The sequence below is a fragment of the Pseudophryne corroboree genome, chromosome 4 (assembly GCF_028390025.1).
Source record: "Pseudophryne corroboree isolate aPseCor3 chromosome 4, aPseCor3.hap2, whole genome shotgun sequence".
Lineage (NCBI taxonomy): Eukaryota > Metazoa > Chordata > Amphibia > Anura > Myobatrachidae > Pseudophryne > Pseudophryne corroboree.
This window is the reverse complement of record NC_086447.1, coordinates 144,906,823-144,919,835: the sequence shown is the minus strand read 5'-3', so window position 1 is coordinate 144,919,835 and position 13,013 is coordinate 144,906,823. Positions and strand designations below refer to the sequence as shown.

The 13,013-nt window shown below is 48.7% G+C and overlaps 1 protein-coding gene across 1 annotated transcript in view; it reads right to left on the bottom strand.

The window, feature by feature from the left end:
- Positions 1-13,013, bottom strand: part of EIPR1 (EARP complex and GARP complex interacting protein 1) — a 568,820-nt gene that overhangs the window by 69,186 nt on the left and 486,621 nt on the right. The window contains exon 6 of the mRNA XM_063915479.1: positions 9,288-9,424. Within this exon, the coding sequence (XP_063771549.1) occupies positions 9,288-9,424 (137 nt within the window). The remainder of the gene's footprint in view (positions 1-9,287; positions 9,425-13,013) is intronic.

Genomic DNA, 13,013 nt, shown 5'->3' with positions numbered 1-13,013 from the left:
CGCAACTAAGTCAGGCCTTCCCCCCGGCAGCCTCTCACCCCACGTACAGGCAGCACAGGCTGCATTCGGGCAGCCAGCATACACAGCGGCACCACAGGAGGGGTGGGGGCAGCAGCCTGCAGCGCTCCTCCCCCCCGGTGGCAGGCAGGGCTGCACCCCCCCCCCCCCCCCGGCCCATTACTCACAGTGGGCAAACTACTGGCCCGCCGCTGCCCAACCCCCCTGGTACCAACCCCTGTCATACCCAGCAGGCACGTACCAATACCCATACCCGTTTGGTGCCCAGCCCAGCCCAACCCCCCATCAGCCATGCGTGCCGCCCACCCCCTTAGAGCTCGGCCCGCAGCCACACCAAGGGCAGGCAGTGTTGACAGGGGTCGGCAGAAGTTTCGGGTCAGGAGACCGCGAGCATAACCGCGTGGCGCTGGCCCTCCCGTCGCCGGCTGGTCAACAACAGCAGCTCCCCACAGAACAACCTCAGGCGCAACTAGCGGATACTTTACATATTCCCTCTGCGAGATTACAGGTTCCGGTCAGCAAAGATGGTAGCCAGCCGGCGGCGGGGACATCATCGGATCAAGTCGCGGCACGCGCGCTGCGCGACGAGTGACAGAAGGGAGCAGCAGAGAAGGTCAGCCACACACCCTCGTCTTCAGGATCAGGTGAGCAAAAATCTTCCTCAAGCAGTAGCGACTCATATACCGACTCTAGCGACTCTTCTAGTTCCGCCGAAAGGCGGCGGAAGTTCAGAAAATATTTTAAGCGCAAGCGGAGTAGCAAAAGGCGTAGCAAAGACGCAGCGAAGAAAGGGGGCACAGGGCCAGATGCTCAAGAAAGCATGGTACACTGTGCCAATACAGCGATATTGAGGGGGATTAGGCCAAAGATAAAGGATGGTATACGTAAGGGGAAGTTCGTGGACGTCTTCGCAATGACTGAGGACGTAAAGCGCAGTCTAGACGCAGCTAAGGCAGCGGGCCCAGGGGCGGAGGAGGCGCGGAGAGATTATGCACATTGGGAGGAGGGTATGTACGTCTTTGCGGCATGCTACATCGAAGCAAGGCCGGGCGAAGCCATGAACATCCTCCGTTACATGCACATGATACATAGCATGTACATGATGGCCAGAGCATGGGTTTGGAGGCAATATGACGAGAAATTTAGGAAAAAGCAAGACAGGTTGAAGGTTATTAGCTTTGGTGTAAAAGACGTCGAAGTTTGGCTGGAAGTCACAAATCAGGCGGCGCAAGCAGCAGAGCGCAGGCAGCCCTTTCTGCCAAAGTCAGGCGGAAGCCCCGCAGCAAAAGGAAAATGCTATGCTTTTAATTTCGCGCTGTGCAACAGGGGAGCGGGTTGCCGCTACAAGCACTCCTGCATGCGCTGCAACGCAAATCACCCAGCCAAAGAAAGCAGTCGCGCCCAAGGCAAAGGGGGGGATAAGCAGGGCGCCATTCCCAATAAATACTGAAGCTCTAGAGCAATGGCTAGGCCGCTACCCGCTAAGAGAGGCGGCCTTTTCAGGGAGGGGGTTCATCGAGGGATTCACGTTGCCACTAGCGAGGCCAGTGTCAGCAGTAGCTAAGAAAAATTTAAAGTCAGCAAGAGATTTCCCAGAAGTGGTCAGGGCCAAAATAGCCGGGGAAATTCAGCTGGGGCGCATGTGCGGCCCATTCCCCTCGCCACCCCTCGACGGCCTGTGCATCTCACCGTTAAAGGTCGTCCCTAAGAAGGAGCCGGGGAAGTTTCGGCTGATTCAGCACCTATCTTTCCCGGAAGGGGAATCAGTAAACGATGCCCTAGACCCCCAGGCTTGTAGCGTCTCATACCAATCGTTCGAGCAGGCGCTAGCAATGGTGCAAGTCTACGGAGAAGGGGCGTTACTAGCGAAAGTGGATATTGAGTCCGCATTTCGACTGCTCCTACTCCACCCAAATTCCTTCAAGTACATGGGATTTAAATTAGGCGATCAATACTACATAGACAAATGCTTACCAATGGGTTGCTCTATTTCCTGCGCTTTCTTCGAGCGATTCAGTTCATTCCTAGAATGGTGCGTGAGGGCAGGGACAGGCGCGGAGGGGGTCACACATTATCTGGACGACTTCCTGCTAATGGGCCCTAAGGGCAGCCAGAAGTGCAAGGAGCTCTTATTTGCGACACAGGCCCTTTTTCGACAGATAGGGTTCCCTATAGCGGTCGAGAAGACCGAGTGGCCCACATCAAGGCTGACGTTCCTGGGCATAGAGATCGACACGGAACTGGGCCTTTGCCGGCTACCGGCGGAGAAGGTAGGAAAGCTGAGTAGCAGGCTGCAGGAATGCGCAGGGGCAAGGAAAGTCACCCTTAAGCAGTTGCAGTCCCTCTTAGGGTTGTTGAGTTTTGCATGCAGGGTCATTCCCATGGGCAAGGTGTTTTGCCGCAGGTTAGAGAAAGCAACCTGCGGGGTCAAAAAGGCGCGATATAGGATACGCATATCAAGCGAGCTGAGGCAGGACATGCAGGTATGGTTAGAATTCCTAAAAGACTTCAATGGGGTCCGGATATGGCTGCCCGAGCCAGTACATAGCGCAGGACTGCAATTGTACACAGACGCCTCTGGGGCAGTCGGCTTTGGGGCCTACTTAGGAGGGGAATGGTGCGCGCAACCCTGGCCGGAAGCATGGTGGGCGGCCGGGTGGACCAAAAATATGCTGCTGCTAGAGCTCTTCCCGATAATAGTGGCGGTGGAGTTATGGTCGGACAGGCTGGCTGACAAAAGCATAGTATTCTGGTGCGATAACTTGGGGGTAGTGCAGGCAATAAGCAATCAGAAAGCAGAATCACCACAGGCACTTAAGCTACTGAGGCACCTAGTGCTGCGCTGCTTGCAAAAGAACATAGACTTCACAGCGCGCCACGTCCCGGGGGTGGAGAATGAGATTGCGGATGCGCTTTTAAGGTTCCAGTGGGATAGATTCAGGACGCTCGCGCCGGAAGCCAGGTCAGAGGGTTTACAGTGTCCCATTATATCTGGCAGATTATCAAGCTGGCCTAGCAGGGCTAGCGCGAAAGGCCGTGGCACCGCGAACGCTGAAGACGTATGAGGCGGCCTTCAGCGAGTGGCAGGCGTTCCGGATAGGAAAAGGAAAGGCGGGTAAGAACGCTTGCGAGGAACTGTTGGAGTATGTGTGGCAGGAGTATAGCAAGGGGAGATCCAAGGCGGCCATGTCCGCGGCATTAGCAGGGATAGCATACTGCTCGAGGCTCGGAGGGGGGGCGGACCCTACAAAGTCATTTTTGTTGGCAAAGGCCCTAAAAGGGTGGGCAAGAGAGTGAGCGACGCCAGGCGACGTGCGCAGGCCCATAGGTCGCCCCATGCTTAAGAACTTAAACGACGTGGTCAGCCACATCGCAGCGGACGAGTACGAGACAGGGCTATTCCGCCTGGCTTTTTCCCACGCCTTCTTCGGAGCAGTCAGGGTAGGGGAGCTGGTAGCGAGCGCCAAGAATTCAAAAGATTCGGGACTATTGTCAGGCAACGTAGCGGTTGAAAAGGATAGGGTGCTCTGCAAAGTACACAAGTCAAAAATGGATCAGTTGGGCCGAGGACGCTGGGTAGCGATAGGCAGACAAGAAGAAGAGAGGTGGCGCTAGCAGGTAATTATGAGCGAAAGCGCCCGCAAGGGCACTGGCCACAGTGGCTCGTGCATGATAACGGATCCCCATTGACTAAATTTCAGTTCCAAAGCATATTCAAGAAGGGCCTAAGGGCTTTGCAGCTTCCCATCGGGCAGTACGGAACCCATTCTTTTAGAATAGGGGCAGCAACGTGCGCGGCGGCTGAGGGGTTATCAGCAGGGGAGATAAAAAAATTGGGCAGGTGGAAGTCAGGAGCATACAAGGTTTACCTGCGCGCTGAGAAGCAAGTGTAGGGTGCAGGCGCGCGGCGGCTTTCGCGAAACCCAAGGCCTTAAGCTGCCCGCCATAACTTTGGGAATGAAGGACTTTCCAATTTTGCCCTAAAAAAAAAAGAGGTTTTGTGGTTTTCACCTTCATATGGGTCGCGCGAAAGTTCGCACTATAGGTCCGTATAGAACATGGGGTAAAGTATATGTGTAATTCTGCTTTTCAGGAGGGCAAATGAAGGCCTTACGTGTGTGGATGGTCGGCCACTCGTATGTTTACTGGGCCAGCAGGCACAAATCAGCAGGGAGCTTAGCACAAGGGTGGGGGGCAAAGTTAGAATGGATAGGCATCAGGGGTTTGAGGTGGAACGGGCTACGGGGCCTGTTGCTAAGGAGTGAACAGGCACAAGGGATACCAGATAGGGTCGTCATACACCTAGGGGGCAACGACCTAGGTAAAGGCAAAGGGAGGGAGCTAATTATGGCAATACAAACCGACATACAATGGATGAAGGGGCGGTGGCCTAGTACGGGGAACACATGGACAGATATAGTCCCGAGGGCACAGGGGGGTCCGGGATTAGAAAGGGTCAGAAGAAAGGTCAACAGGACGGGAGAGGGTGATGCAATCGCCAGGCACCCGTTGTTAAGGTTCGGGCAGGAAGGTCTGTTTAGGCAAGATGGAGTGCACCTGACAGAAAGGGGTTTAGCTTTATTCTTGGACGACATCTCAGAAAGCGTCAATAGGTCGCTGGTGGTCACAGCGGGTGGCGGGCCAGGGTTCTAGGAACCAGGCTATGGCGGCAAGCAGTGCTCCTCGGCGGTCTGTAGTAGCGCAAAATCAGTTGGCCGGCACTTCCCCTAGATACTCGGCGAGTTTGTCGTGGCCTCAAGGGCCGACACGGTTGTCATCTTAAGGGTGGACCGGTGCTATGCCAATGGTGGGAAGTGGTACCGCTCAGCTAATTTGCGCAAGGGCGGGACTTCGGGTCCGCCCCATTGTTTAATTTAGGAGAAACTTAATATTGAGACTGTAGCCTGGGGCACGCACTGCTTTTCTCGCCACCCACTTATAGAGTACCAATTCTAATTCAATCAATAAATTTGGCTGTGACCTTTTAAATCGCAATTCAGTTGTCCGAGTGATTATTGGGGGGAAATGGTTGTCAATGGTGAAGGCCGAATGCAGTAATAAAACCAATGGACGGCTTATAGCTTTTGTTTTTCTCTTTTTTATTCTTTAATCAATGTGCAACTGGAAGCAGAGTTCAGGCCTCCAATGGAGAGTGCAAGTGTGCACCAGAAAATTTGGGTGACGCATAGGCAGAGGAGACTAGAATGGTTGGTGAAGTGGTAAGATTCCCTACTGCTGCCAGCCAATATACAGTATAAGAGGCGATAGAAAATTTTCCCTATCACCTCATATTGCTATACAGACCCATTAGCCAACAATAAATTATTCTACAACAGTCAACACAACTTTCATAGTAGCAACCACAGGCATTTCTATAATGGGTGCAGTGTGTGCCGTGCACACGGGCTCCTAGGTCCGGAGGGGGCCCACACCGCACCCATATAGTATACTTACCCCTGCAGAGTCCTGCAGCAGCCCTGCAGTGCGGGCACAAATCACTTGGAAAATGGCTACCGCGGACATCTACGAGTGATTTGCACATGCGCACAGGAGATATCCCCGGGAACAAGTTGCAAGCACCATGTTCCTGGAGACCTGCACATGCGCAGTAGACTTTGGCATTATGCCAGAGTCTACTAGCTGCCGGAGAGGAGGGGGCCACACAACGGAGCCTGCATGCGGGTCCCCTATTCTCTTAAAACACCCCTGGTAGCAACCAACATACCTTGGTACATATAAAACAAAAGCTACTTTTAGGTTTTATTATTTAAAATTGACATAATAAAATAAATGTAAATACATTGAAGGAGCTCATTTACAAAGATAAATATACCGCAGATGCAGGATTTCAGGTGAACACAGGACACACAAATCTGAATATAAAATCTCCCCCACTGTTCAGGCAACAGCCGTTATAGCAAAGATCTGTCGTCTCACTTTAGTGATAAATTACTGTGTGCAGAGGGGATAATCGGTGTCTTAAAAAAGCTTGCACAGACCTAGGTCGCTATAGCAACTGATGTGTATAACATCACTCCAGAGCTGATCAAAATCACAACCAGACTAAAAAAAAAAAAAAGGGAAAAAAAAGAACTCCCTTATTAACCAGACTTAGAGTGTTGTCTTATGACAGCGTGCAAACAAAATCATAATTTTCAGAGATTAAAGCATCTGTTAGGGCAATTCACAATGAGAAAAACACTATTAGACAGAACTGAAGAAAGATAAAAATAAACTGAGGCTGCAACCAAACATCCCAATAACCAATCAAAGACATAATCATTTAGAACCTAGTTTGTAATCTTTTAAACTTCTTTAATGCATCACAAGATAATGATCATTATAGAATGTGTTTGCTCCAAGTACTTTACTATACACTTTTAGATTATCCAAAGTTGCCCTCATTAGTGTCTCAGAGAGAGAGAGAGAGAGAAGAAAAAAAGAGCAAATGCAGGTTTACACTCTAAATACTAAGCACTGCTAATAATAAACTCAGCAATATAACAAAGCAAGGGGGACATGTACTAAGCATTGATAAAAGAGGAAAAGTGAGCCAGTGGAGAAGTTGCCCATGGCAACTAATCAGCATTGACGTAACATAAAGAATTTGCATACTATAAAATTATACAGAGCAGCTGATTGCTTGCCATAGGCAACTTCTCCACTGGCTCACTTCTCCACTTTTATCACTGCTTAGTACATGTTCCCCTAAATTTTAGATGCTTAGAATTTTGGCCAAAAATATGGGCCCACCAACCACGACCAGGTGACCTCATCTGGTGGGTCCCTAACACTAAGGTTCAAGTCCAGGGCATGGGACCCCACCAGGCCAGCACAAGCCAACTGCCCCAAGGCATCACGCTAGTGTGTTATAAAGTGTTACATTAGTAAGAAACAGCAGCTACTATACAGGGGGTACACGCGGAGAGATCCGTGCTTAAATTATATGCAATCTGACTAGCTCTCTCCGTGTGTATGCCCCCCCAGCGATAGTGATGTGCAGCCCCGTGCATCGCTATCGCCGGTGCAGGCACAATCTAGCGCATCGCTCATTTCACCCGTACGCCCCCTCGCTCAGCACACATCGTGCTGTGTGGGGGAGAGATGTGTGCTGAGCGGTCTGTGATAGATCACTCAGCACACATCTCTGCCAGTGTGTACTGGCCTTATGAGTTGAAAGGTAGATTGGTAAGATGTAATAAATGGAGTGTTAACAAGTGTTACATTAGGAAAAAAGTGTGATGCCTTGGTAAGGTTGGCTTGTGCTTGGCCCCAACGTCTGCCTACATATGTAAAACAGTAAAGATTGCTGGAGGTGCGGGTTGCCGGACGATCTCGGACGTTTCTTTTAAAGGGACAATCACTTACAAGGCAAAAGCTCTCGGACTCAAAGGGAGTTCAGCCTGACCATCGGGACGATTGGCCGCCGTCCTAGTGAGTACCCACCCTAATAGTGGAGTAGATGGGTACTGGACGTGTTTTGTAGTGAGTCGCTCCTTTTGGCCCCTGCATTCCTGTATTGTTCAACTTGGTGATACTAGGACCACAAAGTATGCAAATATGCAGTGAAAAGCCCTTTATCAGTGATAACAGGGCTTTTCAGTGCTTCTTCCAATTCATAAAAGGTTTATCATGGAGAAATCTTACATTTCTCCAGCTGTGCCCCTGATCAGTGTAGAAATTGCTTCCCCATACACTAGTATGGGGAGAGCAATTTATAGAAGAATTTGTCTAGAGAAGCTCAGCTTTCCATTTTACTTCTGTAAACAAATTTGCCATCTCAGGATGGTGTAAGAAGGCTGGTGAGGGGAGAGAAGTAACTGCCGTCTCCCCGCACCCTGCATTCTCACCAGCCAATTGGAGGTTGCCAGTACTACTAGGCAGGGAAGCAGAGTGAGATGTCTGGCCCCGGCATGGCAGTTACCTTAGACTGCACTCCCTCCCCATTGCTGACTGCACTCCCTCCCCACGCCATTGCCAACACCCGCACACCCGGCCCCCCAACTGCTCACTGCACCCCAGCCCCCCACCGCCAACCACAGCAGCTGCACTCTGACCCATAGCTACCACTAGCAACCCCAACGCTGACAGACGCACAATGATGACCCCCCCCCCCCCCCCCGCGGACACTTGTAGCCGCACTCTGCATCCCCACCCCCCGAGCTGATCACCGCCCCCACTGCTGCATGGAGGCTGGGAGAAATGTGTTCTCCTACCATGCTGCTAGTGGACACCAGGCCTGTCCTCACTGCGTGGCCAGTACTGCAGCAAACCCCTGTGCAGATGACTGCCTGGAGCCTCCAGCCATATCATCGGTAGCTGTCACCAGCTAACCTGACGCCCCCCCCCCCCTACCCACCCAGGTCCGGACCAACGTGCTGACCTGCTGCTAAACTATGGTGCATGCGCAGTTAGCTCCTTAAGGGCTGAGAATGTGGTACAGGTTGAGAATCCTTTATCCAAAATGCTTGGGATTTTTCTGTATTTTGGAATAATTGCATACCATAATGAGAAATCATGGTGATGGGATCCAAGTCTAAGCGCAGAATGCATTTATGTTTCGTATACACCTTATACACACACACACAGCCTGAAGGTCATTTTAGTCAATATTTTTTAGGGTATTAAACAAAGTGTGTATACATTGAGCCATCAGAAAACAAAGGTGTCACTATCGCTGTCTCACTCAAAAAATTCCATATTTTGGAATATTTGGATATGGGATAGTCAACCTGTATATGGAAGTATCGCACCAGGATCGCGGAGGGACCGAATTTTCGGATCTCTTCGTCGGAAATGTAAGTATTAATGAATTGCTACTTTGAACTATTAAATATCAAATTGAAATGATGCGATATGTAGTGAAGAGTAACAACTCTTTAAAGCAAACTTATATGAATAGACCTCTATATATGGTATGAACAGAATAAACCACAGGAGAGGAAATAGGTGTGGATAAGGGTAGGGAGCGGTACAAACTACAACCCTTCATTATTTTATGCTCACACCTCTGTATCCCCAGCAACGTGTCAAACATAATTTACACAGGATTACTCAAAGAAACAGCACAGAGAAAGATACGTAAATGTTTTTATTTCTTTTAGTCTTAAATGAAATAATGTTGCTTTAGGCACAAGAGGATTACACAAATCTAATCACAAAGCAGAAGCCAGATTTGACAGCAATCATTTTAAATTCAGACTCTGAGGTTCCCGGCTGACAAGTTTATGCTCTGATTACTTATGACAGGAATAGTGCTAATTTCTTACCTCATACTTCTGATGTCCCAGCCGCGGATAGCAGTGTCATTGGCCGTTGCAACCTGTGTACAGTTGTGATGAGGACTCCAGCGTCCAGAGGTAAATTTCAGCTGCCCTTTACCTTCCAATGCCACTGAACTGGAGAGCTGTCCGTGAGAAACAAAGCATTGGACCATGTAAGATGAATGCGATGGGATTGCAGAAAACAAAGTGACGTTAAATAACTAATATTTAGAAACAGTGTCAGCACAATTCCATATTTTAAAGTGTTAGCAAAGAATGAATTTTAGTGCAGATTTATACTTTGTGTATTCCCTAAATTTACATGAAGGATTAAAGTGCACTAAAATCCATGATTCAGTCATTAGAATTATATAGGTCAGGCATGTCCAAACTGCGGCCCTCCAGCTGTTGTGAAACTACATATCCCAGCATGTCCTGACACAGATTTGCTGTCAGAGAATGCTAAAGCTGTGTCAGGGCATGCTGGGATGTGTAGTTTATCAACAGCTGGAGGGCCGCAGTTTGGACATGCCTGATATACTGTAGGTGCTGCCTGCTCTGTTTACTTGCCATGTGCGCATTGGGTCAGTGTAGTGTCACTGGGGCATTCCTACTGCCAGCAGGTAACCAGCCTTAAGGTTATCGAGCACATGGTCACATCAAATAGGGATGTTTCGGGAAATAGGGCTCATCTACATAATGAAGCAGAGGATTCCTGTATTCAGGTAACTCACCTGTAGTCGGTGAGAGAGTAAACCAACCAAACCAAAATTTGCTTCAATAAACTTTTGAACAGTTTATTTTACAAGTTTATTAAATGACATCCCACCTGTACAGTCCACACATATCCTCACATACTGTATTTTCTATTTCTTCACTTTCACATCGTCCTGATGACACATTGCTGTGTGACAATATCATACCAATACCTTTGCAATCTGGCCATTATGCAATAGGTAGCGCTTATCCTTGTGCATCATTGCTTATTTCTCTATAGATGGTAAGCTTGCGAGCAGGGTCCTCCTACCTCTATGTCTGTTATTACTCATATTTGTTCTATCACTGTTGTTTCCAGTTGTAAAGCGCAACTGAATTTGCTGCACTATGGGCCTAATTTAAGATTGATTGCGAAACAACATTTCCCTCTAATGGGCAAAACCATGTGCACTGCAGGGGGTGGGGCAGATATAACATGTGCGGAGAGAGTTAGATTTGGGTGGGTTATTTTGTTTCTGTGCAGGGTAAATACTGGCTGCTTTATTTTTACACTGCAATTTAGATTTCAGCTTGATCACACCCCACCCAAATCTAACTCTCTCTGCACATGTTACATTGTGATTGAACGGTTACAAGGTGTGCAATTGGGTATTACAACAATACCATGAAAACTGTGGGGTCTATTTATTACATGGCGAACAGTTCTTTCTCTGGGAAAAAAACATGGGTGCTTTGCCTGAGTTCACAGTTCCACTACACAAGCGTGACACATGCCCATAGACCACATGGCCAATGCGCAAGCTACCCATTAATATCGCCTTGCTATCTTTGCGAGATATTATTCACTTATCATGGGCAGAAATTCTGAGAGGGGGAGGGGACAAAATACTGTGTCCCAAGTGTGCAGGGGGATGTCACGTAACCGCAGTGGCACGCAGCATCTGCACATAGCCCAAATCCAGGGACCTGCCCGATGTCTTGGTGGCTTTGATGGGGACAGGTGGCTTGTAAGAAAATCAGCCCTATATTAAACAAATCCCCAAGTAAGACAGTAATTTATACAATGACAACCATGGAAAGAGTTGCATACGGCATAATAATAGGGTGTACACAAGTGCAATAAGGGGGAAGGGGGACACCCATAAAGTTACAGAATTCACCTACAATGTTTCAGAGATTATAAATCAGTGAGAAAAAAAACAAAACCTAAAATCATCATATCATACTCAAGTGGCATGAGAGAAAAATATCCTGGCACTATGCTGCACACAGTACACTGGGGCACGGACGCCGGGAGCCAGACGGTCTGTCTAGGTCAGTGAGGTGTGTATGGCTCTTATGGATCAATCACCAATAATATCTGGAATTCCTTCTACTATAAACACCCTGCCTGTGAGCGTCTCGCTGAATAACAAGGTTCAGAATTTTTATTTTATCATGCTTTAAATAACATTACTACCGCTTCTGTATTCTCCTGGTGACATTAAACTGTGGACAGTGTAACTACTTCCAGAGTGTGGCGTGGCCAGAGACAGCACTCTACCTTACCGCATTATTTACGATGCATTCACACTGGCACCCTGCTAACCCCCATTGCTGCTGCCTTCTCAGTAATGGGGGGATCATCAATCTGTAAGGTGAAGGAGCAGTCTGTGTACACTGACACTTTATAGACGCCTGACACACAGTGAATCCTCCTGGGTCTGTCTCTAGTCGTCAAGATTCTGCATCAGGGTTCACTGACAAAGCATTTACTACACAGACACTGATCATGTACATAGCAATACACAGAAGCAATGCAGGGCAGAAGCTCCTCTCCCTGTGTCGGCATGTCATAACTGCGTTTACACGGTCTGGGTCTGATGTACTGTGCAGATTTACATGCCAAAATGACGTCTTTTGAAGGACTTTATCTCTAGGTAATATACAGGTATCAACATTCACATGTAGATGAAGCTTTGTGACAGTCTGTGAGCCTGTGTAGAACGGTTTTATTTATTTTTTGAGCAATCTCCCTCTGATGTTACAAGATGCATCTTAATGCTGGGTAAATTAGTATTTTCTACACATTACTAAGTACTGTAATAGGCTGTCATTACCCTGTATCCAATGAATGCTGCAACCTATTCAATATTCACAAGGAAGCAGCTATCAGTTCACTAGGAACCAATGAAAACACTGCTGGAATGTGCGTCTAAAGGTGGGTATGCACGGAAAGACCTAAAGATTGAAAGGCCGACAGATAAAATCTTTCACTTTCAGCTACCTGCTCCTGACTCAACGATCTAGAGTGTACACATGGAAAGATCTAGCCAAATCTTTCAATCTTTCAAAGATCTTGCCTAGATGGTTTTTGTTTCCAAATTTAAATATTTTCGTAGTGGCTAGATGACATCATCTAGCCAAAATCGTTCATCTTCATACACATTGTGTGGACAGGGGCCCTCATTCCGAGTTGATCGCACCAAGCAACTTTTGCTTGGTGCGATCAACTCGGAATGAGGGCCCCTGTCCCTTGCTGGTGCGATCAACTAATCTCTGCCTATGGGGGAGTGTATTTTAGCATAGCAGGGCTGCGGTCGCTTGTGCAGCCCTGCTATGCTAAAAAAGTTTCACACAAAACATGACTAACCCTAGACATACTTACCCTGTGCGACGGATCCAGCGATGCAGGTCCCGGTTTTGACGTCAGACATCCACCCTCCGTTCGCCTGGACACGCCTGCATTTTTCTTACCACTCCCCGAAAACGGCTGGAAACGGTGAGTATCCGCTCCGGAACGCCTCCCGCCTGTCCATCTTCTTGCGATCGCCGCTGCGATCACATTTGTCGCTGGCGGCGTCGTTGCCCGGCGACGATTGTCGCCAGGCAACGACACACATGCACAATGCATCCGCCGCACATGCGCATTTGTGACCCGTTCTCACCGCAGCGAAGAACTGCTGCGTGCGAACGGGTCGGAATGTCCTCCAGTGAACAATCATGAACGATCTAGCCAAAATTGACCTTGCAGCA